The sequence below is a fragment of the Cucurbitaria berberidis genome (assembly GCF_010015615.1).
Source record: "Cucurbitaria berberidis CBS 394.84 unplaced genomic scaffold K460scaffold_2, whole genome shotgun sequence".
NCBI classification, from domain to species: Eukaryota; Fungi; Ascomycota; class Dothideomycetes; order Pleosporales; family Cucurbitariaceae; genus Cucurbitaria; species Cucurbitaria berberidis.
Window position 1 is genome coordinate 4,288,886 of NW_024468936.1, and position 21,577 is coordinate 4,310,462.

The window sequence follows — 21,577 nt, forward strand, 5'->3', positions numbered from 1 at the left end:
TACAAGAGTCTCATCGAATAGATTCAAGGAAACACGGGCAGTCTTCATGATGCTCATTGCGCCAGCATCCCTGCGTCTTGGCAATTACGCACGCAACCCCCGACCGCCGAAGCTCACTGAAGGCCACGTTCACCAAGCTTGACCAAGTTCTCCCACCAAAGCTCGAACACATCCACACACCACCCTCGACCCGACACAATGCGGTGGCTCCAGCTCCTCACAGCGTCCCTGCTCCCCTTTGCAGCACTTGCCGCGAAGAAATCGACAGGCGACCGCTTCAAAGATGCCCGTGCCAAGTCACTGTCCGCCGGCCACCCACTCAAGCTTGACGACGCAACCTATGCGCAATTGACCAAAGCCCCGAGGGACTACTCGGTCGCTGTGCTGTTGACGGCGCTGGAGACGCGGTTCGGATGCCAGCTCTGTAGGGACTTTCAGCCAGAGTGGGATATATTGGGCAAGAGTTGGGTGAAGGGTGATAAGGATGCGAAATCGAGGCTGGTCTTTGGAACGTTAGATTTCGTCGATGGAAAGAACACCTTCCAGTCGGTGAGTCGGGAGTTTAATTATGAGGGAAAGGGAGAGCGTTCAAGCTAATGTGATACCTAGATGATGCTCCAAACTGCACCCGTTCTACTGTATTTCCACCCCACAATCGGCCCCAACGCAAAGGTTGACACGCAACCCGTACGATTCGACTTTACGTCTGGTCCTCAGTCCGCCGAACAGATCCACGCCTGGATCTCGCGCCAGGTCCCCGATGGTCTACCGAAGCCCTCCGTCTCTCGACCCATTAATTGGATCAAGATCATCTCCGTCACCGTCATCGTTCTCGGACTCGTCACAGTCGTCGCCGTCCTCGCCCCATACATCGTCCCCATCCTTCAAAACCGCAATCTCTGGGCTGCGTTCAGTTTGATTGCCGTTCTACTCTTCACCAGTGGCCACATGTTCAACCATATCAGGAAGACACCGTATGTTTCCGGCGATGGGAAGGGCGGGATCAGCTATTTTGCCGGAGGGTTCAGCAACCAGTTTGGGCTTGAGAGTCAAATTGTTGCTGCCATCTATGGCGTCTTGGCTTTCGCGACAATTTCACTGGCGCTCAAGGTGCCGAGGATTGCTGATGCGAGGGCACAGCAGTTTGCTGTGTTCCTATGGAGCGGTGTGTTGCTATGCATGTACAGCTTCCTCTTGAGTGTCTTCAGGACGAAGAATGCTGGCTACCAGTTCTGGCTACCTCCATTCTAGATATACTCATGCGTGGGCGCGGAGATGCGCTGTGACCACATTCAAAAGACTTAGAAACAAGGTCAAATCATTATGGGAAGGCCGCAGGCTTGAGCCTTTCGTGCGCTGTATCATAGAGCCGCTTTGGCCTTTTGGTCATGGTTTACGTTGGCAGGCGTTATTGGACTGCAAAGGGGAATCAAAATAAAGGCATTTCTTGTCATATTCATGCAGACATTATGTATACATGCCTGAAATACTACTAGTTGAAATACTGTGTACAGAAACCTAGAATGAAGCGCCTGGACCCCTCGCAAACCCTTTTGTGCTGATATACTGACTAAAAACAGACTTCGTGATGACAAGAATATAAAAAAAAAAGCCGAACGAATCGCACAGAATACTACGCACTTAGGTCAGTGCTATAGCGTGAAGGTCGAACACGTCATTACGCCAGCCACCCTCATCCCAATCATCGATACGTTCAGTCGCACGACGACCCTCCTCCTCCCACAGCTTGACTACGCTGCCAGGTGCATACTTGCCAGCAAAGACACCCTTACCCGGCGCAGCAACACCGACGCGGGTGTATAGATCCGGATCGTCCTCCGGTGTCAAACGTGTGAGTACAGCCTTGAAGAACGTCTTCAGGTCATCTGGATCCGAAATCCTTGTTGCCCTTAGCCTCTCGCGAGCAAACAGAAGTTCGCGGTTCGCAGCGTGAATAGCGTCTGCGATACCTTTGGCCATTTGTCTTTCCATCACTTTGCGGATGATAGGGCGAAGGAGGGGCTTGAATAGCCAGCCGAGTAGGCTGAACTTTGATTTGCGGAGGGTGTAAGAGAGCTTGTGGATGTGCACTCTCACAGCCTTCAAGGTTAGAATTTGCTCCAGCTTTTCCTTCGCAATCTCGACGTCGAGGTGGATGTCAATACCACGCTCATCGAGTTGGAAAGATGCGATACCTTCATCTGCGAGGCGGAGTAAACCAGAGTGTGCACGTAGGAGAAAGCCAATCTCATCGGCACGGAAGGAGAGACCATCAATCTTTATAGTGAGGTTGGATGTAACCTTTGATGCAACACGGAATCGGGCTTTGCGGAGCTCGAAATCGTTGTATGTTTCGACGCGGAAGCGGAAGGGGAGGAAGGAGGTGTGGTTGACTGTCTTTCCTGGCTCGATGATAAGGTTCTCCAGGAGCATATCGACTTCGGGGGTCGAGACCTCGAGGCGCGGAATGGGGATATACTGAATAGCCTGGATACCGAGAGGGACGAAAACGTTGATAGCATCTTGGATCAAATCGCTGTTGGTCAAGGCATGCTTGGGAGACAGGATGTTCCAAATCCTCGTTGTTGATTTGATCAACTTCGCGATGTCCTGATCGCGTGTGACAGCTACGAAGGTCCCCTGAGCCTGTGCAAAGAAGACATCAACGTCCTGGCGAAGAGATGATTCGCTGCCCACTCCCTTGGCCTTCTTGCGAAGCTCTTGAAACTTCTCGTCCACGTGGTCGAAGAAGTCGGGATCAGTCAGAAGCTTCTGAAGCGAGTTTCCAACGTCTATGAGCAGGTCCTCGAACTCGGGGTCTTTCTTGGAATGCTCCAGCACTTTGTGGAAAGAGTCTTCGAGCTTCTTCCATTCTTGTTCATCTCCGAAGGAGCTTATGAATGTCCAGAAGTTAGTGACTGCCTTCTCCATCTCTGGGTTTGGTTCGACATCATTCTGCACTGTTCCCATCGCGTCCTCAACTGTGCGGGAGTATGCCAGAGCATATCGTTTCAAGAGCAAGGCTAGCACGGAGACCGAGTCGTTGTAATCCCGCTTCTGTCTCAGGTTCGTGACCGTCTTCTTCAGTCGGAACAACAGAGAGTCGCCCTCATCACCTTGGAGTTTATTCGCTAAGCTCTTGTCTGCCTCTTTGGCCACCTCGATAATACCTGACCCGACGACTTTAGCAACCTCGGCGACTTCGCCGTTGAGGTCCTCAGCAGATGGTGCAGGTCCACCGTTTGCATCTGCACCCGGCTCTTTCAATGCCTTTTGTTCTGCCTCGGAAGGTTCGATTTGTTCTCCAGCTTGTTTCGCCACTTCGGATAGCGTAAATGCAGTGTCCTTGAATACTTCGCGACCAACGGTGTTGAGATCGGATAGGAAGACGCGGAAGTCTGAGTTGGTAAGCAATAGCGTTCCGACCGTTTGCAGACTCTGATAGGCTTTTGACGTATTAGCATTGTCAATCTGATGATATGGTAGGTACTAACCAGCTGTAGCATCTGCCTTGGCCTTTGATCTCGTCGTCCGTCGTGCCATATCCGTTACATCCACCGAGAGTCTAGCCTTTGAAAGATACCAGAGGAAATCTTGTATCTGGTCTTTGCTGTTCTTGTGGTTCAAGGTTTCGATAAAGTCATGGAGCCATTGCTTGGTGAACTTGACGAGCAGGCGACCAGAGTCGCTCAGGTCGGGGTTTTCGGGGTTCAAGAGGTCTGCAGACAACAAGCTTCGAAGGTTGATGATGACCTGTTCGTTCGATGGCATGAACCCCAAGGAAAGAGCCCTCAGCATCTGATACGAGTGGAGCTTCTGGTGAACCTCCCTCTGCAGGACCGTATCATCGCGGTACTACGATTCAATGTGAGCCAGTGCTATTGTCAGCTTGTACAGAATGCGGGAGCTCACCTGTGGGAGCAGCGGTTGCCGGTCATCGTCGCGTTTGCGAGACCCGAAACACGAAGACAAAGACATGGTGATGTATTGAGTTCAGTGTTGTGTTGCTAAGGACCTGGAGGTATGTGAAATTGCTTTTGGGTATAGAGCAACAGCTCAGTTCAAGGCAGAGCGTCGTGGTTCTCACATGCAACACTACGCGTCCAGGTAATAGTGACGAGGGTAGCTGGAGGTCTAGCGCGTCCACTTAGCTACCAGGTACGTCATATGCGCCAAGTCGCGCGAGGCTCCCCGCGGAGACCCACCCCCATCACCAAAGCTTGTCAGTTTGAAATTGGGACTGTTTTTATACTGTAGTATATTGCTTGGATGCAACGGATTACTACACTACCTGGCTCCAGGAACGCCTGCAATGGCTTCTGAAAATCTTCAGCGCTTCGTTCTCGGGACTATGCAATTTGACCATGGGATTTTAAGCATTATAGGAGTTGGAATGCCCTAGGGTAGTACCCTTTGTGACTCGTTGCTTGAAGGGGTGTAGTACTTGAATAGTTTAATCTTGGAATAAGACAACATCAGACGTTGGCTTGATGAAAAAGTGATGTGAAAGAATTTTGGTCTCCTCGTTGCGCAATGGCACTAAACGGTCGCGTGCTCCGTGCTAAAGTGGACGAGGATAATGCGGATGCGTCTCCAAAGCAATCAAGCTCTCCCCGCATTTCGGACCGAAGTGCTGTGGCGATCTTGGTAGGGAGGTCGGAACGAACCGTTCTCTCCAGGTCTTGGATGCTAAGTTAGCCTCCTGCATGTTGCATGCTGCAAGCTACAACGCCCCAGTCCTAAGGCATTATCCTTCTGCCATGCTCGGAACGCAGAACGAGTACAATTCATTATATGCTGTATACACAATGGCTGTGTCTCGGGTTTTTACGGACAACAACGCCTGGACCCCGACTAGTATCCACCCCCATTTTTGCCTGTGGATACTGGTAACTCCAAGTCCAAGGCTGGTGCGGTCGTAGATCTAAGTAAGCATCGAACGGCTCCTAAGCGAGTCAGCATGGGCACATCACAACCCAACTACGAGAGCAGCCTAAATCTCCGTTGAATAGCATTTCATCTAGACTGGCGTGGACACGTATAGGCAAAGCATCGAGGCTTGAGGCTTGAAGATCTTGTTGCTACATTGTCGTCAGGGGAAGGCCATTGTCTCTCGCCATGGACTGTGCGGACCCGCGTGTGTGGACGGAGTCAGCAATTGCCTGACGCTGATGATACTCGGAACGTGTGATGAAGCTTTGCTGCCGCTCGATACTTCCGATGCACGTCCACAGAAACGGGAATAGGAGATTGCGACACCCATTAATAATAGCACTGATTCGCGTCGCAGAAGGCCGCCATAAGCTTGGGCGTTTCCAAAAAAATCCCTCTCTTGATGCCTGACCTCGAGGCGATGGCCATTTTCCAGGTGCTGGACTCCAGGGATGAATGCACTGCAAGTCGCGATGCATGCCAGGCATCTTTCCCAGGCTTTTGAGTTCTAGATGCTCCGTGGCCAGCGTGTCGGAGGCACTCAGTATGCGGAATAATCGGTGGGGAGCCATCCAACAGCTTTCGTGGCTAGGGCTCATGGGCTTTGGAGTGAGTGCTCCGAACTTTCCCGATGATCGTGCACGTCCATCGCCCCTGCCTGGTAGGGCTGCCCAAGGGCAAACTTCACAACTTGCTACTACGCCTTTGTACGAAACACTTGCGAGGAATTGTGTGGTTAAATCCTATAGACAGTCCTAAAGAGCCTCAATGGCACTGTAGAATGCTTGATAATTTCTGCAACGTACTGGACAAGATATTCAGGCCGAGTTGTGAGGACTACCCTGGGTTGCATGCCACCATGAGTCGCGGAGAAGCTGGCTGGTCTATGCCTCTGTTACAGGACTACTTTGGCGGCGGTAACGGAGTGGTATTACGGGAGTTTACATACTTCCGATAGGCTAATTCAGCTTGTCATCCCCAAAAAAAAGTCACCCAATTCCCAATCCCCCATGCGGCCCTGCTTCCTGTTTCTTTTGTCGACCGCGGCAATTGACTCCGTCTCAGCTCCTCAATGCAGCGACTTGGTTCCTTAAAAACCGCGCTTCCTTCCCTTAAGCTCCAGCCTTCTTTTCGCAACCCCAGATTCCTTCGATTCATGGCCTCTATTGCAGCAGAAACCATGTCTTCAGCAACTCGACCTACCCAGCCTTCACGGCAATTAAGCACAACGTTCGCCACCTCCCCCCTTCTACGACTGTGCGGCAGCTAATCGCCCTCTAGGAGCGGTGACTTCTCCTCGTCAAATTCCCCAAATGTCCGCAAGTACCTGGGAACGTATGGCCTCACTCCTCCGGCCGTTGAGAGCTACGAGGTGCAGAGTCAGCGCTGTAAGTGACTCAATGGACCCCCAAGCACCGTCGGCTGACGACTGTATTAGGCCTCAGGCTCCTGGCCATGAAAACCGCGCCAATCGAGAAATTCCAGTACCTTGTCCACCTCAAGGCCACAAACGTGCACCTTTTCTACAGACTGCTAGGAGAGAACATCCAGGTGTGCAATGGCGTCCCATCATCAGAAGCGCCTTCAGCTCACATTTGCTTAGGATCTGACTCCTCTTATTTACACCCCGACCGTCGGCGAAGCCTGCGTACGATGGCACGAAATCTGGACACAACCCGAGGGCATGTACCTCTCATGGAGCGATCGTGGCAATCTTCGCCAGATCCTCGACAACTGGCCCCACGACGTCGATATCACCGTTCTCACGGACGGCTCACGTATCTTGGGTCTTGGAGATCTGGGTGTAAACGGCATGGGCATTCCTGTCGGCAAGCTGTCACTATACACTGCTTGCGCTGGTATCAGGCCAGATGCCACTCTGCCACTCTGCCTTGATTTGGGAACAAGCAACAAGGCGCTGCGAGAGGACCCACTATACATGGGCTCCAGGACGCCCAAGGTCTCCGCCGAGGAGGAGAAGGAGTTCCTGGATGAGCTCATGGCCGCCCTCACTGATAAGTGGCCAAGGTACGTTTTCTGCACCCCCTACCTCTTCAGGAAACTGATCGTGTGACAGTATCGTCATCCAGTTTGAAGACTTCAAGAACCCCTTCCCTGCCATCGAACGTTACCAAAACAAATATACCATGTTCAATGACGACGTGCAGGGAACTGGCGCTGTGATTGTTGGCGGTTTCATCAACGCTATCAAAGCCTCTGGCGTTCCCGCCAAGGATCATAAAGCAGTCTTCCTCGGCGCCGGCAGCGCTGGTGTTGGTGTTGCCAAGCAGATCGTTGAATACTTCATCAAGGAAGGTGTGCCAGAAGAGGAGGCCCGCCGCAAATTTTGGTTCGTCGACACGAAGGGCCTCGTTACCCAGGACCGCGGCGATAAGCTGGCTGAGCACAAGGTCTACTTCGCTCGCGACGATAACAACGGCCGCCAGTATCAGTCTCTCAGTCGCTTGATTGACTATGTACAGCCCACAATTCTTATGGGTTTGTCGACAATTGGTGGCGCTTTCAACCAGGACATTCTCAAAAAGATGGCCAAGCTGAATGACAGGCCCATCATCTTCCCTCTCTCCAACCCCTCAAGCAAGTCCGAGTGCACGTTCGAAGAGGCCGTGCTCCACACAGAAGGACGCTGTCTCTTTGCTTCCGGCTCTCCATTCCCGGTAGCGGAGTGGGATGGCAAGCTTCTCACCCCCGGTCAAGGTAAGCTCGTACCTGTATTACCCGGTCTCAATACCCGACTAATAGTAATATAGGAAATAACATGTATGTTTTCCCTGGTATCGGACTCGGTGCTATCATTTCCAAGGCTGTGTCAGTCACTCAAGACATGATCTACGCCTCTGCAGAGTCGCTCTCGACCTCTTTAAATAAGCAGGAGGTCGCTGATGGCTGGCTCTACCCTGATATCCGCCGCATCCGCGAAGTCTCCGTCGTCGTGACTCGTGGCGTCATCCGCGCCGCACAAAAGAATGGCGTCGATCGTGCTACTGAGCTGCGAGACTTGACTGATGCGCAGCTCGACTCGTACATCAAGGAGCGGATGTACAACCCTTACAACGAGCGCGACAACATCGGTAACATTGGCGAAGAGGTCAATCAACTACTCGCTCAGGCCACTGGCCTGAGTGGCCAGACTGACGGTGCCAAGGGCATCACCAATGGTGTCGCCCATTTGTAATGTTTCACTTGTTTGATCACGGCGCTATTGGTTATTACAGAAGGTTTCTTCTTTTCTAACTACCAAAATGTTTAGACTGGACATTGGGGCATGGAAAAGTGTATCTTCGGAACGGATGGACTCAATACCCTACGACGAGTCTTTCCCACGCGACACACTTGTCGCACAGATAGAGCGGCTCGGACCGCACTGAGCATTGAGCACTTAGCTGCAAGCGAGGAATTTAAAACTATTCGGGATGAAGTGGAGACTTTATGTTTCGCCTCATGGTAAAGATACTGAGCCTTCTCACCAGAGCCTGTGTACAGTGATTTCGCTCCTGTGACGCCTTTGAACGATTATACCAATGATGCATCCTGATGTCAAGAAAGTGTCCAGTGCCAATTCCGGGCTCAATACCGTCAATTATTGCAATTCGATGAAATAATATTCGGATCCCCGTCCCGCTTCGGACCCGCAATCCATCCGCATCTCAACAGTTCCAGCAAGCCTATTAATCCGGTAGAGATAGCCATCGACGATAACGGAGCAGTGACTTCAGGACAAGCTTTACGACCCGGTTTCTTCCATCACGCAGCATGCAGCATGCACGTCACACGCAGCTCCAGGTTCTTGGGTCTGGGGTAGCGGGACCCACAGCCGTGGCTTCACATGCAAGCTGGTGGTCGGAGCGGCCGATCGATCGGTTTGAGAAGATGAGCTAGGGTATATACTTCGGATAGAACTAAGAAATGTATGCTGGTTAGAATAAGATGTGTTCACAACTGCTGTTTATGAACGTCACTGAAGCTATGCAGGCTGCTGTACTATGAATCGACATAGCGAATTGCTCGATGTGAATATGATTGCTCTCCTTAAATAGTCTAAAAGGCCTATAGGAGCGAGATAGGAACTGTTTGAACCATGCAGCTTTTGGTGCGCTCCTAATTGCATATTGAGAAGTGCATTGAGCGCTGAGGCTATCTAGGCTGAGCTGTGTCAATGTCAGTAACTCGTCTTTACTGCTACAAAAAATAGTCTTATTCTCTTGTACCCTTGTTTCTCACCTTCATCTCACACTACATCATCTGCCTACGAAACTTCATGGTGAACTCAGCGTTGTCCTGAGACGTCCCGGCCACTCACTTGCAACAGATTCCTACATCATCTCACTTTCTTGCAATCTCCCAACAAACTACAACCACCTTCTTACCCACAATCGCACTGCACTTGGTCTGCATTCAGTACCTACAAACAAAATCTACAACCATCTACCAACTACTACACACTATGTCTGACAATGACAACGGCGACATGGCCAAGGCCAAGGGCGGCAAGACTATGAGTTGGACCGAACATGAAGTCGTAAGTGCAACCAGCCACTCAAGCAGTACCCGTACTAACAGTCCAAAAGCTCGTGTACCTGCTCAGCGCAATGGAACACTCCAGCCTCAAGATCGACTTTGCGGTACGCCCAACAACACTCCACACACTCCCCCAAGCTCAAGCACTGACAACACAACTAGACTGCTCCCGTCCCCTTTGGTCGTAATGCCAGCGGCTGCATGCAGAAGATCGGCAAGATGAAGACCGCTCTCCGAGCTGAGATCGATGCTCTCAAGGCCGGCGAACCGATTCCTGCTGCGGAGGGCACGCCCAAGAAGAAGGCTACTCCTCGTAAGCGCAAGGCCAAGGGTGAGGATGAGAACGGCAACGGTAGCGCGAATGGCAGTCCCAAGAAGCGGGGCCGTGCTAAGAAGACCGCGAAAGTCGAGGAGGAGGAAGAAGACCTGCTGGTCAAAAGCGAGATGAAAAGCGAGGGCGAGCAGGTCGAGGACGAAATCTGAGGCACGAGACTGTGATGGTCACGGTCTGAAATTCGGGGATTATGGTTATTTGGCCAAGTGGGTCTGCCGTTCTGAGAACGGTCTCACGGAATCAACTCTGCATTTGCTTTGGTCTGCGTATTGCCTTCGAGAGCACTGAAAAGCTCTTTTGCGGAGAGATGCTCATAGTGGAAAGCATAGCATTGCACTTTTCAAAACAGTACGGAAAATGATGCACGAATCTGATCTCAGTCATGACACAACTGGTAGGGACGTGAAGTCTTCTCGTATCATTGTGACTTCACCTTCACCTGCACGTTGTGCTTCTCGACATATGGTGAGGCAGTGAGTTCATCGTACCCATCCCACAGGTGCCCAAGTTAAGAACATTCCCTTCTACTTACTTTCTTCGTACAAACATCTACCTCGCACACTCAAACTCTATTAAACTGCGACTAATCCCACACAACTCAAGCCAACATGTCCGACAACGAGGGCAACAAGGCCGGTGCCGGCAAGGGCTGGACTGACCGTCAGCGTGTACGTGAACCTCACATTTCAACACCTCCTATAGCCACACTAACATACAACACAGCTCGCATACTACTTCAACCTCGTCGAGTTCACTAAAGTGAAGCTTGATTTCGCCGTAAGTCAATCTACTCCTCCCACCAAGTGTGCAACACTAACAACACACAAATAGAATGCCCCGCGCCCTGACGGCAAGTCTGTAGGCGCCTGTCGTATCATGGTCGACCGCCTTAAAAATACTCTCAAGGACGAGCTGATGGTGCTTCGCGCGGGTCAGCCGATGGAGGACGGTACGCCCAAGAAGGCTGCTGGTATGCCACGTAAGCGTAAAGCCAAGGGCGATGATGATGAGTCCAACAGCACCCCAGCCAAGCGCGGACGCAAGAAGAAAGTCGAGGTCGAGGTTGAGACTGAAGTCGGTGATGACGACTACGAGCAGCAGTTCCAAGTCAAGGCTGAGCCTCGAGACGAAGAGTAGGATACTGGAGTTGAGGTATAAGCTTCAGCAATATTGAGGGGTTTGGTGGGGTTGGCGGCCGTTTCAGGGTTCGTTGACCATCTTTGCTGATGGTTCTTTGGTATGACTTTTTTCTACTCGCGAGGCAATACGGCCTTGTGAGGTATGGTTGCGCTGGTAAATGCTTGGCGTTCTTTCTTCTGTTATTGGAGCTTCTCTCCCTCGACGGTGCGAACGACGCTTAGCAGCGTGGAGCGCTTCACAACACGTTCAGAAGCTGATGGACGGAATACGAAGTGGAGAAATGGGGCATGAGGACATGGAAAAGCTCGTTTGATTGACGAAGAAGGAAATTGAAAGGGTATCTAAGCTATCTCGACTTCAAACCTTCATCACTTCACACCCACACTCTTATATATGGCCGTTATAACCTGATCGTGACAGTGACAAGTGTCCCCCGGGAAAAATCCAATTCAAAATCCAGGCTTATAAATATGCAAGAAATCGTGGCTCCTGGCCTCGTTGGGTATGCGGAACTTCGTTGATACACCCTGGTATGTCGTGGCTTACCGTGTATATTCCGGCTTTGTTGCCTTATTTACCACAGGTGGTGGCCCATCCGTATCTGGGTATGGTAACGGTGCACCTGGCGGTGGCCGCGAAAATGCCGAGCCAGCAGGTGGCGATAGGCGAGGGGATCCTGATGAACCTGGTGGCCTTGTTCCATCTTGCAATGGTGTCTTGGGAGGCCTTGGGGGTCCATTCTGCAATCGGTCTTCGAAACTCAGGCGGGCAGAGCTATGCATCGAATCCGGCCGTCCTGATGAAAATTGCTCGTCAGAGCGACGTCCTGGAGACACAAGTTCACCAGAATGACGGGGTGGAAGATCGTTCACTGACTGAGGGTACTCGTCCGAGGAGACTACTAGGTATTTGTCGTTTTCGGAAGGCTGGCGCTGAGTCGGGGGAGGGCGATAGGCGGGATGAATAGTCGAGTAGTACTCTGGTGCTAATTCCTCTGCTGGTAACTCAACGGCGAGAGGCGATGGGTCTGGGACGGTAGAAAGAGGCTTATGCGGGGCCTGGAGGCCAGCATACGGCGAATCTCCCCTTTGTGCTCGTTCCCATCTTACTTTCGCAAAGTGTATCCGTGCAATCTTTGCCGCTGAATCGAGCGTCATGCTCTGCACGGATTTTTCTGCCAGGTACATGCGCGTGCTGGTGCTGATATCAGCTAAAGCATTCCACTCGTTCATGCCAAACTCTCCAACTCCGACGGTGACGTTGAGGCGATAGTAGTTCTCGGGGTTGACATGGCGTTTTGCCAGGTGGTCCTTCATTTCCTTGTGCGTTTTCTCACAGTCTTCGATCTTCTGTATCAGCCTGCGTCTGGCTTCTGCGAAATCGCCTATGCCGCCTGACACAAAACCCTCCCACCAAAGATGTTGTTGGTTGTTAGTCCCTTCGGGTCGCTTTCCGGTACCAATACTGAGAAAGACGCCGACATCACGTCCGGGCCACTCGTTGCAGACGGCCTCCTCGAGCGCCATAGGAGCAGGATTGTATTTGCCGGAACCTTCGTCGAGGAAAACAGATTGACCAATCTGAATAGGTTTGAAGGCTAGTTGTGTGGCGGCTGTCGCTCGTCCAGCTTGCCAGATGGTCGCACTGGGTTCAACTGGGGGTTCTTTGCGCGAGTCGTAGGAGCGGAGAAAGATTTGGCCAGAGCCAGACTTTTTTGTGCCTTTATAGACAGCCGTGACGGCGCTGTAAAAGGTGAGCATATACAACGCGATATAAGCTTGGGTTAATTTACGTCTTAGTGCGCTCCTCGCGGTTATCGTAAAGTAAAGCATGAGGGTTGCCCCACTTCATCGCAGCCATTCGCATGCTCACTGGTGTTGAACCGATCTGGCTATATCTGCTGGCGTTGCTCGCGCTCCTTTGCATGCGACCTTGCATAGCGCTTCCAGGCGTCATAGGTGTGCGAAGGTCTGCTGAGGATGACAACCCGTCATGGTTGTCGTTCCCCTCGTCATCGTATATAGTATGCTCGCGCACGCATTCCATGATAGCCTCCTCCAGCTTGGACGCCTTGAACAAGGTCGATCGGTAGGGTATACCAGCAAACGTCTTGTCCGTCTCAAAAACTCTCCTCGTCATGCGCACGTATACATCTTTGCATGTCTCCACATCCATCCTCAGCCGTCCCAGCATTATGGCGATCAGGCCTCCGGTGCCCGTGCCCGCGATTAGGTCGAAGTGATCGCATGGCTTCGGTACTTCGTGTCGTTTTGGTGCTCTGCCTTCAGTCTCGACGAATGCTCGGTGCATGAGTTCTTGGAGGATGATGAGCATCGAGTAGCCCCGCACGCCCCCGCCATCTGCCACGTGTATCAGTGCCTGGCGTTGTAGAGAAGTGTCTGGAGGACGTACCTAGCGATAGAATGCGTAGCGGTGGGCCCTTCGTTGTGTCCTTCCGCCGTACTCCGCTATTTGCCATGTTGCTTGAATGTCCGGCGCGCCAGGCGCGACTGTGTGGAGTAGTTTGCGAGCCTGTTCTCAACCCTGCCGTTGCAGGGCGTGACTAGATTGTCCCGGAGTTTTTGCGCGATCGAGTCAAGTCGCTGATGCCTAATGTATGAAGTGTCCAGCCGCGGCGTGGTTGGGCTGCGTAGTCCTGTAGTTTCGGTGTGTACTAAGCAATGGACGGGTGGCTATGTAAAATCGTAGCCTCGGCGCGCGCCTGAAAGCGCTCAACAACGACGAGTTATTTTGAGAAACCCTTGGAGTGGGTTTCAGAAGCAAAGAAGTGTGCAGCGGAAAAGTCGCAGGAGGTGCAGATGGTACTAAAGTAGCTTGTACATGGACCCAGGAGATTGATTGACTGTTAGTCTTCTTGGGTGTTCACAAGACGTCACATCTCCACCTCAAGCCACACTACACAGCCACCCGCTAGACACGGAAAATCAGGCTTCATCCTGGCATCCTGGCTTCTGACACTTTCGAGCGTCCTGACCTTCTACCGTTATTCGATCTTGTTTCTATGGATCTGCCGCCCTTGCAGCGGCAACCTGCTGACCCGCTTGCCCTCAGGAACATCCCTTCGTACCACCTTGGCGAACTCACGTTGGCCCAATCGCTTGCAGTTTGATGGTGTCTCGGATGGTCATGCTCCCAGCGCTTTCGCCTTCACCGAACGAAAATAGTCTGCCACTAATGATGCCATCACGATAGACTATAATATTCAATGGTGCCCAAAGTCCGAATTTTCGCCTGTCTTGCGCAGCCAAATCATTGATGGTTCAGCTACAAGCTTTCCCTCCTACTAGCTTACTGAAGTATGTGTATCTTGGAGAAGAGACTTCAGAATATCGACATTATTTGCATAACCCCTTGCACGTTGCATTTTGCCACATCTATCAAGCAATCATCTTTCGTTGTCAGATAAAATCCAAATCTTCTCGAGTAAACGAGAATGATCCATGTATAGCCGCAACAAACCGCATATCTGTCATAAGCCGGTGGTTTAGACAATCGGCATCATTATAATTAGACTCCCCACAATATTTGTTTGGTTCATGTAGAGTTCTCGACGGCCATCTGCTATGGCCGACAGGCGGAATTATTCGAACCCATAGGCCTCAATCTTATTGTGATCGGCGATGTTCTCCACTTGAACGAAACTATCTTGTTTTTAACAGAATGCTCCCTTCCCACCAGGAATAGATATCAAAGGTGTTGAATTATGATCAGTGCCCCGAGAATGAGTGACTCTAGTTGTTCTATAGTTATCCTCTAACTACTATCAAAGGCCAGGCCAACCTAGAAACGAGTTAACAGTGTACTTCATGCAAATGTTTTGCGAGAACAAAAATGGCAGAACTTACTCCACACAGTCAATCCCTCATTGACCTTGGACACGTTGACCCTGTCTCCAACCTTGATCGCCTGAGTCGGATATTTTGGATCCCAGAAAGTGTATCTCCCGAATACTGGACTCCACTTCGAACCAATGTCGATTCTTCGATCCTTCTGCAGCTTCTTCAAGACCTCTCCGGTTGGACCAGTGCCCGCCTTCCCCGTTTCATAATCGACATTAACACTCTTACACCTCACGCAATTATGCGCCATAATCATCTCCGCCTTGTTGTTGATCTTGATCTTGCCCCAATAGTCCTCTTGATACGCTTCAAAGGCACCTTTGATAACGATGTTGGGCCGGAACTTTGTAATGTCCATCTCTACACCCTCCGGAAGCCGCGAGGAGACATCTTCAAGCGATGTCTGAGACGCAATGAGATACGGGGCACAATCGGCGAACCCAATCTTCCATTGGTCTTGCTGATGAAGGCCCATGATCTTATCTACGTACGAGCCTGCAAAGGGAATATGTTTCTTCAGGAAGCGAGTCATTGGGTCGGGCTCGACGGGCTGCATGTTTTGAAACAGCACGGCTCGCTTGCTGTCGCCTAGATATACGAGGACAACCTCGTAGCCGAAGCATTCGGAAAACCATGCGCTGTACTTTTCCGGCATTTTGAATCCAGACGTGGCACTAGAGTGCAGTGTGACCTCGAATCGCTCCAGTTTTTCGGCATCGGGTACAAGTGGTATCGTTAATGACTTTGCCTTGTCGGCATCTCCAAAAGCTCGGTACTTGATAGTCAAAGTGCCGTTGTCGTTGTCCATCTCTTGCAGAAATTGCGTCATTTCTGGAACACGAGAAACCAGCATGTTTTTGTAACCATCGGCCGTTTTCTCCAGAAGAATGAAGGAACCTGTGAGAATTAGTATCCAAGTATAAATCACAGATCAACAGCATATACGGTCGTATTTAAAGCCATATTTGGTCGCAGCGGCCTCGTTGACTTTGACTGCTCTCAACGATTTGATCGGATATACATAAATCTAGTTTTTCATCAGCAACCGTACGCACTAAGCCAACTAGAATCATACCTCAGATATCGTCATAGCCGTCAATCTGTGAACGAGTGGGCTCAGAAAATTTAATAGATAGTAGACTCCGAACGGAACTACGCAGAGAGCCGTGATAAGCCATATCGGCGACACCTTTTCTATTTGGAATGTATGCTCCTCCTCAAAATCGAGAGCCATGATGAAGGTGCGATTGTGAGGACGCCTGTGAAAATTGACGTGAAAGGTCTCTTGGAGGGAAAGTTGTGCAGAGTGAGTAGGTAGGTACTAGGACCCCACGTGGTAGGGACTCGGCCTGTGCACCTTACCAAGCCACTAACCAAGAGGTATAACCTCGGCGGTGGCAATCTCGGCGGCACTTCCGTGTCAGCTTTTCTGGCACGCCCTACCTTGCCTCGATCAGTGTTATTAGAGTGGAGTCGAAAGTCAAGTAAGCTTAAGTGTTTTGGTATTTCTTTGTATCAATACCAGTAATCTCCAGGATCCTCACACCCTTTTCCCAAATACCCTAAACCTCTTCACTCCACCATCGGGGATAATGACCAACTTCACATGGCTATAACCCCTCCCCTTGACATCCTTCAACTCCTCCTTATAAATATGCTCCTTATCTGGCCCACTCTTCTGCGGCTCCAGCACTTCTGCCCACCCCGCATCCGCATGCCCGGGATTCTTGTCGAAGCTTCCTGCAAATACCTGTACTTTCTGCGGAAAGTTACCTCTAAAGTGCGCTGTGTCGATAACAATGTGATCGATCTCCCCCTTAGCACCGAGTCGAACTATGGCCCAATCTACGTGTTCACCACGCGTGCGCTTCGTTTCCCACCCATCGCCCATATCTTTTCCACGGCCAGGAAGCAAGAGATTGTCTTTTGTGCCGAAGTGCTGATCTGAACAGGACGTTGCAACGCCGCCCATCACCGTGGCACTGAGCTCAATGATAGCGCTGGTGTCGCTGGGGAAGACGGGGACCGCGACGCCGTAGAGGCGGAAACGTGCTATTCCGCCGTCGGGGTACATGAGGAGTCGAACGTGGGTATATGCTTTCTCAGTAATCTCGTTGAGGAGCCAGCCATGTCTTTGGCTGGGTCCGCACTCCTGTTTCGCTAATATCGTTTCCCAGCCATCGTAATTGGCTTTTTTGACCTCCTCCTCTTCCTTTTCGTCTGTGATAAAAGCCCCCTCGACAGCTATCTCGGGCGCGTGGTTCCCGTTGAAGAACGCAGTATCGATCTCCACTCCCGCTACCTTCCCACTCGCCGTACCCAATCGAATGACGACCCAATCTGCGGGCTCAGTATTGTGACGCCGTGTTTCCCAGCCATCATACCATGCCCCAGCATGCGTGAAGACACCTGGTCTGCGGATGGGTGGGGTGGGTGTTGTGAGGTTCTCAGCGGCAGCGAACCATTCATCGCTAAAGGAGAGGATTTTGGAACCGAGAGGGGCAGATATGAGGTCTGTGATACTTGTTAGCTGACGCACAGAATATCGGGGGGCCATGTTGGGTTATAGTAGACGTGCCTGTGTATTGCGACTTGAAAGTACTATCTATATCATCTGTTGGTATAACGCGAGATGTGTTAGTCGCGACATCTTTGATATCATTTAGAGAGACAGTGTGAATCTCCATAACGATTGAAAGGTAAACTAAGTTATGTCTCGTTCGGATTGGATGAATCAGTGAAGTTGAAAGAAAAATAGGAATTAAGAGAAGTGGTCGAGGACAGTTGCGAAGCTATGGCGGGGATGCTGTCGAATTAGCGTGGGGTAGACCCTGGCCTGGCCCTGCAATATCCGAATTCAAAGTCCTCGAGGATCGGAGAACGCCGACAACGAAGTATGTTGTTGAAAGTACGCCGATCGCGGAGTAGTCTATCTAGGATCGTTGAGTAATTCCAAGGGTTCCCCAAACCATGAGTTCTACAAGCATTACGATGGATTGTGATGGCAAAGTTTAATCTGAGGATGACATGCTCACATTTCTGTGTCGTTTGATCCTATGAAGACATAATGTGGATCGGGGCTTTTTAGCTTTAGATAGTCTAACATAGAGATATTACGTTTGAAAACATACGAAAGGATGCCCCCGCTTTTGATGCAATCGCTCTAAACAAATATAGGACAGAAATGCGCGCTCGATGTTACTGTCAAGATATCCAACGTTTCCTTCACTTCTTATGACCGTGTATATCCTCTGACGACTTGCATCCTGTATAGCCAACGTATAAAGTGCTGAGTGCTTGGTGGTCGCCGCGTGTGTGAGGGCTCTGCGATCCACCTGGATATCCATCCAGGTCTTAACGCAATATTCACTAATCGTCTAGTAGGACGGGTGATTGTGATCCCAACGCAGTCGCCAGGATCCCAAGGAAGCACGTAATTGGTAGCCCTAGTAAGATCATTGCCTACGCGAAGTCTCAAGGCTTAGGGTTGAAAAGGTCCGATCTCCGTCTTAGCCACCTTGAGTGAATATACCTGCGGCCAAGCCTGGATTAGCAGTAGCACATAAGTTCAATGGTGTTTCGCCTTCACCCGTAGCTTGGATCATTCCACTGAGTATCCTGATAGTACCCTCCGCCGCCGTTCTTGTTGCCGCCGTTGAGATCTAATTTGGCCATGAATTCAGGAGGGACGGTCGGGATGTATTTCCGCTCTCGTTCTCTGTTCATACCTCCGAAACCAGCGCCATAGCTGACAAGCATGTCGGTCGAGGTTGGCAATGAAAACGGCAACATGTACGAAGGGTCTAGCAGGAGTTCGTCAGGCGGATCATCTTTCTCTTCGTCGTCAGATAAACGCATGTGCGCGGGGGAAGGCGAAGTCATCTTTTGTGATGTGGGCCTGACAGGTGTGGAAGGTGTAGAGTCTAATGACTTTTGCGGTGGATTAGGTGACCTTGCGCGCGCAGCTTTCCGGTCCGCAGCGGCCTTCTGTAGGTGCATGATGTACTTCGATGCGCTCTTCGAAAGACTCTTCTCACCGACTTCTGGCCTGTAGTATTTGGCCGTGTGCAGAAGTTGTTGAGGCGAGAGTCGCGTCAGCTGCTGCAATGTTCCCACAAGCGACTCCAAATCCTCGCCCAGTGAAGAGAAACACTGAAGCCATTGAAGAAGTTGTACTAGGGGCTCAAGATGGCGTTTCGTAGACTCTACGGTGTTCTCACCGGTTGAGGTCATGGATCCGTTTTCAAAGTGCTCCGGTTGTCGGTTGTTCGAGCGGGCCCAATCCTCAAGCGTCGATATGTTCATGCGTATCTGCATGGCCTTTGTCCGAGCCAAATACTTCCGGTTCGACATGATGCGGTTGAAGATCTCTGTGGAGAGCCAGTATATTAACTGTGACAGTACTTGAGCTGTGATGACAGAGTGCACATCGTATAGATCGAGGACGAATAGTGTCGAGGAGAGAAGGGAGGTGATATTTCGGGGCGACGGGAGTGCTCTGCGTTTTGGTGACGGCGGACGGAAGCGTTTCTCAATCGGCTCCAGGGGTTTCGCTTTTGGCTTCGAGCGGAAAATCTTCCACTCGTGCTGAAAATGCACATCCTCAAAGCCAGGCATCGGTTCATGATCGAGCATAGCCTGGTCTAAATTCTTGTCCATCCTGCGTTCTGCATCTCGGATAATCAAGATGAAAATTTCATTGATGAGTTCCGCCATTTGCAGTTGGAACTCGTTGGTTGCTCTCATTGTTCCAGGGTCTTTCTTGAGATAATGCAGGAGTAAAGTAGCATTCGACATCCAAAAGGCCAACACTGTCATGTCCCACTGATATCTTTCGACAACATCGTTAATCTTATTCATCGCAGATACGAGTAAGGTCTCCAAGAGCTCCGGGTTGGCATGATAATGCGCGTAGCGAGCGCTGAGAAATAGTATGTTTGCAGGAACCGGTTTTTGCGACGGAGAGCGCTGTGGCGTCATATTTGTGATGATTATGTCGAGTATACGTTCCAGTTCGCTTTCTTGAAAGACAAACATCTGATCATGCAGACAACGGTCCCAGACGAATTCTTGAGCTTCCTCTTCTGGCTCATCGGGTGGCTGGGTCTGTCAGCGATATATTCTATCATCGGTCAGAGTACGTACCTCTGGCTGTTCGTCGAGACCCAGATTCCCAATATCGACCTCCAAGTTGAAGGCACTCTCCATCATCATTCGGCGCTTCATGTCGTTCTCTTGCATTTCCTGCTCGAAGCGATCTTGTGACAAGCCTGAATTGTACCAGTCGTCTCCTACGCCTGCGTTGCCGATGGCGTAGCCACTTTCGTGCAGATAGTCGGAGATCTCGCTGTTGGGCTCAACAAAATCAAAGGCCGTCCTACCGCCTGATGATTTGACATCTGTCGAGGCCCCATGATCTAGCAGGAGTTTGACGATGCCCTTGTGTCTATTTGTCATCGCCCACATTAACGGTGTCCAGCGATTCTTATCTTGCATGTCCACTGTAGCGCCCTGCTGGATCAGTGCCGCAGCGACATCCTCATGCCCAAAACAGCTTGCGTAGACTAGTGGCGGCGTCCCTTCTGCGTCGACGCCATTTATGTTGATGTACTCCTTGGCGTTCCCGTCCAGCAGCCGTTTGACGCGCTCCAGCTCGCCGTTGGATGCTGCCAGTGTGAATAAGCCCTGCAACGCCTCTTTCTTCTCCTCGTGGGATAGTTTGTCGTCGGCGACTACTTTCGCTTCATCGCCTGCGTTGTCGTTCTTCAACCGCGCCTGGTGGGCAAGCATCTGCACTAAGCGACTGTCGCTGTCCTCGAGCTGCTGCATGTCCTCGTCGGCGAAGGCCGCGTCGTCGAGCGAGAGGTTGAAGCTGAGAGGGCGAGCTGGCATGGGTGTAGTGAGAAACTGCGACGAGCCTACACGCCATATTAGACGTCCGCATCACACATGCTTCTTTGGGCACAACTCACCCTGCCATGCATCGTAGATCTCCATCTCATCGTTCCTAATGTGGACACTTCTTCGGTCATCTAGTGAAGTAGGAAGGTCGGAAGGCAGTGGTCGAGGCTGCTTCGGCAAGTCTCCAAGGTCGCCTGTGTCGTGGTCGGGAGATTCCATGGTCTGACATTGAACGTGCCTTTGGTCGCGGCTATTTTCGTGGGAAGTGCATGTGTATCGGACTGTCGAGGGTTTCCTGGTTGTTCAGACGTTGGTGGGGGAGAAGAAGGAGTGGTAGTAGGAGGTACGCAACAGTCGCAGCTACGTAATGTCACGGACACTATATCATGGATGTCTTCGATGCATCAAGAAGCGACAACCAGTGCTTGTGTTCAGCGCCTCTTCTTGGACTCTGCAAAGTAAAAATGTTATTGACTCCAGAGTTACTGGCTACCTCGACCCATGACGATGCGGGACCAGTTGGCGCGAGAGGGCGACGGGCTCCCGGCGTGCACCATGCCGAATGGAGTGGCCCGCCAGCCAGTGTGCGGTGTGAGGGCCTTCGCCGAAACACTGTCCGCGGCATGCTTGCTTACATCGTTGAGCTTGGGAGTGAAGGGCGCTCAGTCAGCAACACTCTACATGCGCATGGGCATAGAGGCCCTCAAAAAAGCCAGCCTGCGATTTATGTCTTAGCAAACCTGGCCCCTCGTCCTAACACCGGCCGCACCTCCTCCGCCCTCACCATGCTCGTCGCGACCGCTTTCACCCCGTAATCTAGCGACATTTTATATACACGGACAACTTGTGGACTTTCGCATTTTGCCTGATT

At 51.3% G+C, this 21,577-nt stretch overlaps 10 protein-coding genes across 10 annotated transcripts; 4 read left to right on the forward strand and 6 right to left on the reverse strand.

Annotated features, from left to right (window-relative positions):
• Window positions 1-198: 198 nt before the first annotated feature.
• On the forward strand, window positions 199-1,251 carry K460DRAFT_375361 (uncharacterized protein; the record flags this gene model as incomplete). The annotated part of the gene is made up of 2 exons (XM_040934756.1): window positions 199-549; window positions 610-1,251. The coding sequence occupies 2 exons, from the start codon at window positions 199-201 to the stop codon at window positions 1,249-1,251; spliced, it is 993 nt and encodes a 330-aa protein (XP_040791071.1).
• Window positions 1,252-1,641: 390 nt separating this feature from the next.
• Window positions 1,642-3,978, reverse strand: K460DRAFT_384620 (uncharacterized protein; the record flags this gene model as incomplete). The annotated part of the gene is made up of 3 exons (XM_040935504.1): window positions 1,642-3,446; window positions 3,495-3,855; window positions 3,913-3,978. 3 exons carry the CDS (start codon window positions 3,976-3,978, stop codon window positions 1,642-1,644), a joined length of 2,232 nt encoding a protein of 743 aa, XP_040791072.1.
• A 934-nt stretch (window positions 3,979-4,912) lies between these two features.
• On the reverse strand, window positions 4,913-5,502 carry K460DRAFT_75983 (uncharacterized protein). Its single transcript, XM_040938663.1, has one exon. The coding sequence runs from the start codon at window positions 5,418-5,420 to the stop codon at window positions 5,082-5,084; it is 339 nt and encodes a 112-aa protein (XP_040791073.1). The 5' UTR covers window positions 5,421-5,502; the 3' UTR covers window positions 4,913-5,081.
• Window positions 5,503-5,947: 445 nt separating this feature from the next.
• K460DRAFT_364502 (uncharacterized protein) lies at window positions 5,948-8,308 on the forward strand. Its single transcript, XM_040933017.1, has 6 exons — window positions 5,948-6,162; window positions 6,214-6,320; window positions 6,371-6,483; window positions 6,536-6,960; window positions 7,010-7,650; window positions 7,704-8,308. Exons 1-6 carry the CDS (start codon window positions 6,005-6,007, stop codon window positions 8,126-8,128), a joined length of 1,869 nt encoding a protein of 622 aa, XP_040791074.1. The 5' UTR covers window positions 5,948-6,004; the 3' UTR covers window positions 8,129-8,308.
• A 1,146-nt stretch (window positions 8,309-9,454) lies between these two features.
• K460DRAFT_250109 (uncharacterized protein) lies at window positions 9,455-9,918 on the forward strand (the record flags this gene model as incomplete). The annotated part of the gene is made up of 3 exons (XM_040927377.1): window positions 9,455-9,472; window positions 9,522-9,575; window positions 9,634-9,918. Coding segments are annotated over 3 exons (357 nt in total), but the record flags the coding sequence as incomplete, so codon positions are not given.
• A 475-nt stretch (window positions 9,919-10,393) lies between these two features.
• On the forward strand, window positions 10,394-11,057 carry K460DRAFT_415058 (uncharacterized protein). Its single transcript, XM_040937717.1, has 3 exons — window positions 10,394-10,473; window positions 10,529-10,582; window positions 10,637-11,057. The coding sequence occupies exons 1-3, from the start codon at window positions 10,414-10,416 to the stop codon at window positions 10,940-10,942; spliced, it is 420 nt and encodes a 139-aa protein (XP_040791076.1). The 5' UTR covers window positions 10,394-10,413; the 3' UTR covers window positions 10,943-11,057.
• Window positions 11,058-11,234: 177 nt separating this feature from the next.
• Window positions 11,235-13,799, reverse strand: K460DRAFT_364504 (FabD/lysophospholipase-like protein). Its single transcript, XM_040933018.1, has 3 exons — window positions 13,358-13,799; window positions 12,738-13,305; window positions 11,235-12,688 (listed from the first exon to the last, which is right to left on the reverse strand). Exons 1-3 carry the CDS (start codon window positions 13,422-13,424, stop codon window positions 11,488-11,490), a joined length of 1,836 nt encoding a protein of 611 aa, XP_040791077.1. The 5' UTR covers window positions 13,425-13,799; the 3' UTR covers window positions 11,235-11,487.
• A 930-nt stretch (window positions 13,800-14,729) lies between these two features.
• Window positions 14,730-16,039, reverse strand: K460DRAFT_353486 (uncharacterized protein; the record flags this gene model as incomplete). The annotated part of the gene is made up of 4 exons (XM_040931718.1): window positions 14,730-14,746; window positions 14,812-15,702; window positions 15,751-15,832; window positions 15,881-16,039. The coding sequence occupies 4 exons, from the start codon at window positions 16,037-16,039 to the stop codon at window positions 14,730-14,732; spliced, it is 1,149 nt and encodes a 382-aa protein (XP_040791078.1).
• A 187-nt stretch (window positions 16,040-16,226) lies between these two features.
• Window positions 16,227-17,885, reverse strand: K460DRAFT_76095 (Allantoicase). The gene is made up of 2 exons (XM_040938664.1): window positions 17,384-17,885; window positions 16,227-17,319 (listed from the first exon to the last, which is right to left on the reverse strand). Exons 1-2 carry the CDS (start codon window positions 17,490-17,492, stop codon window positions 16,346-16,348), a joined length of 1,083 nt encoding a protein of 360 aa, XP_040791079.1. The 5' UTR covers window positions 17,493-17,885; the 3' UTR covers window positions 16,227-16,345.
• A 505-nt stretch (window positions 17,886-18,390) lies between these two features.
• On the reverse strand, window positions 18,391-20,925 carry K460DRAFT_280924 (uncharacterized protein; the record flags this gene model as incomplete). The annotated part of the gene is made up of 3 exons (XM_040928445.1): window positions 18,391-19,905; window positions 19,951-20,723; window positions 20,778-20,925. The coding sequence occupies 3 exons, from the start codon at window positions 20,923-20,925 to the stop codon at window positions 18,391-18,393; spliced, it is 2,436 nt and encodes an 811-aa protein (XP_040791080.1).
• Between the last annotated feature and the right edge of the window lie 652 nt (window positions 20,926-21,577).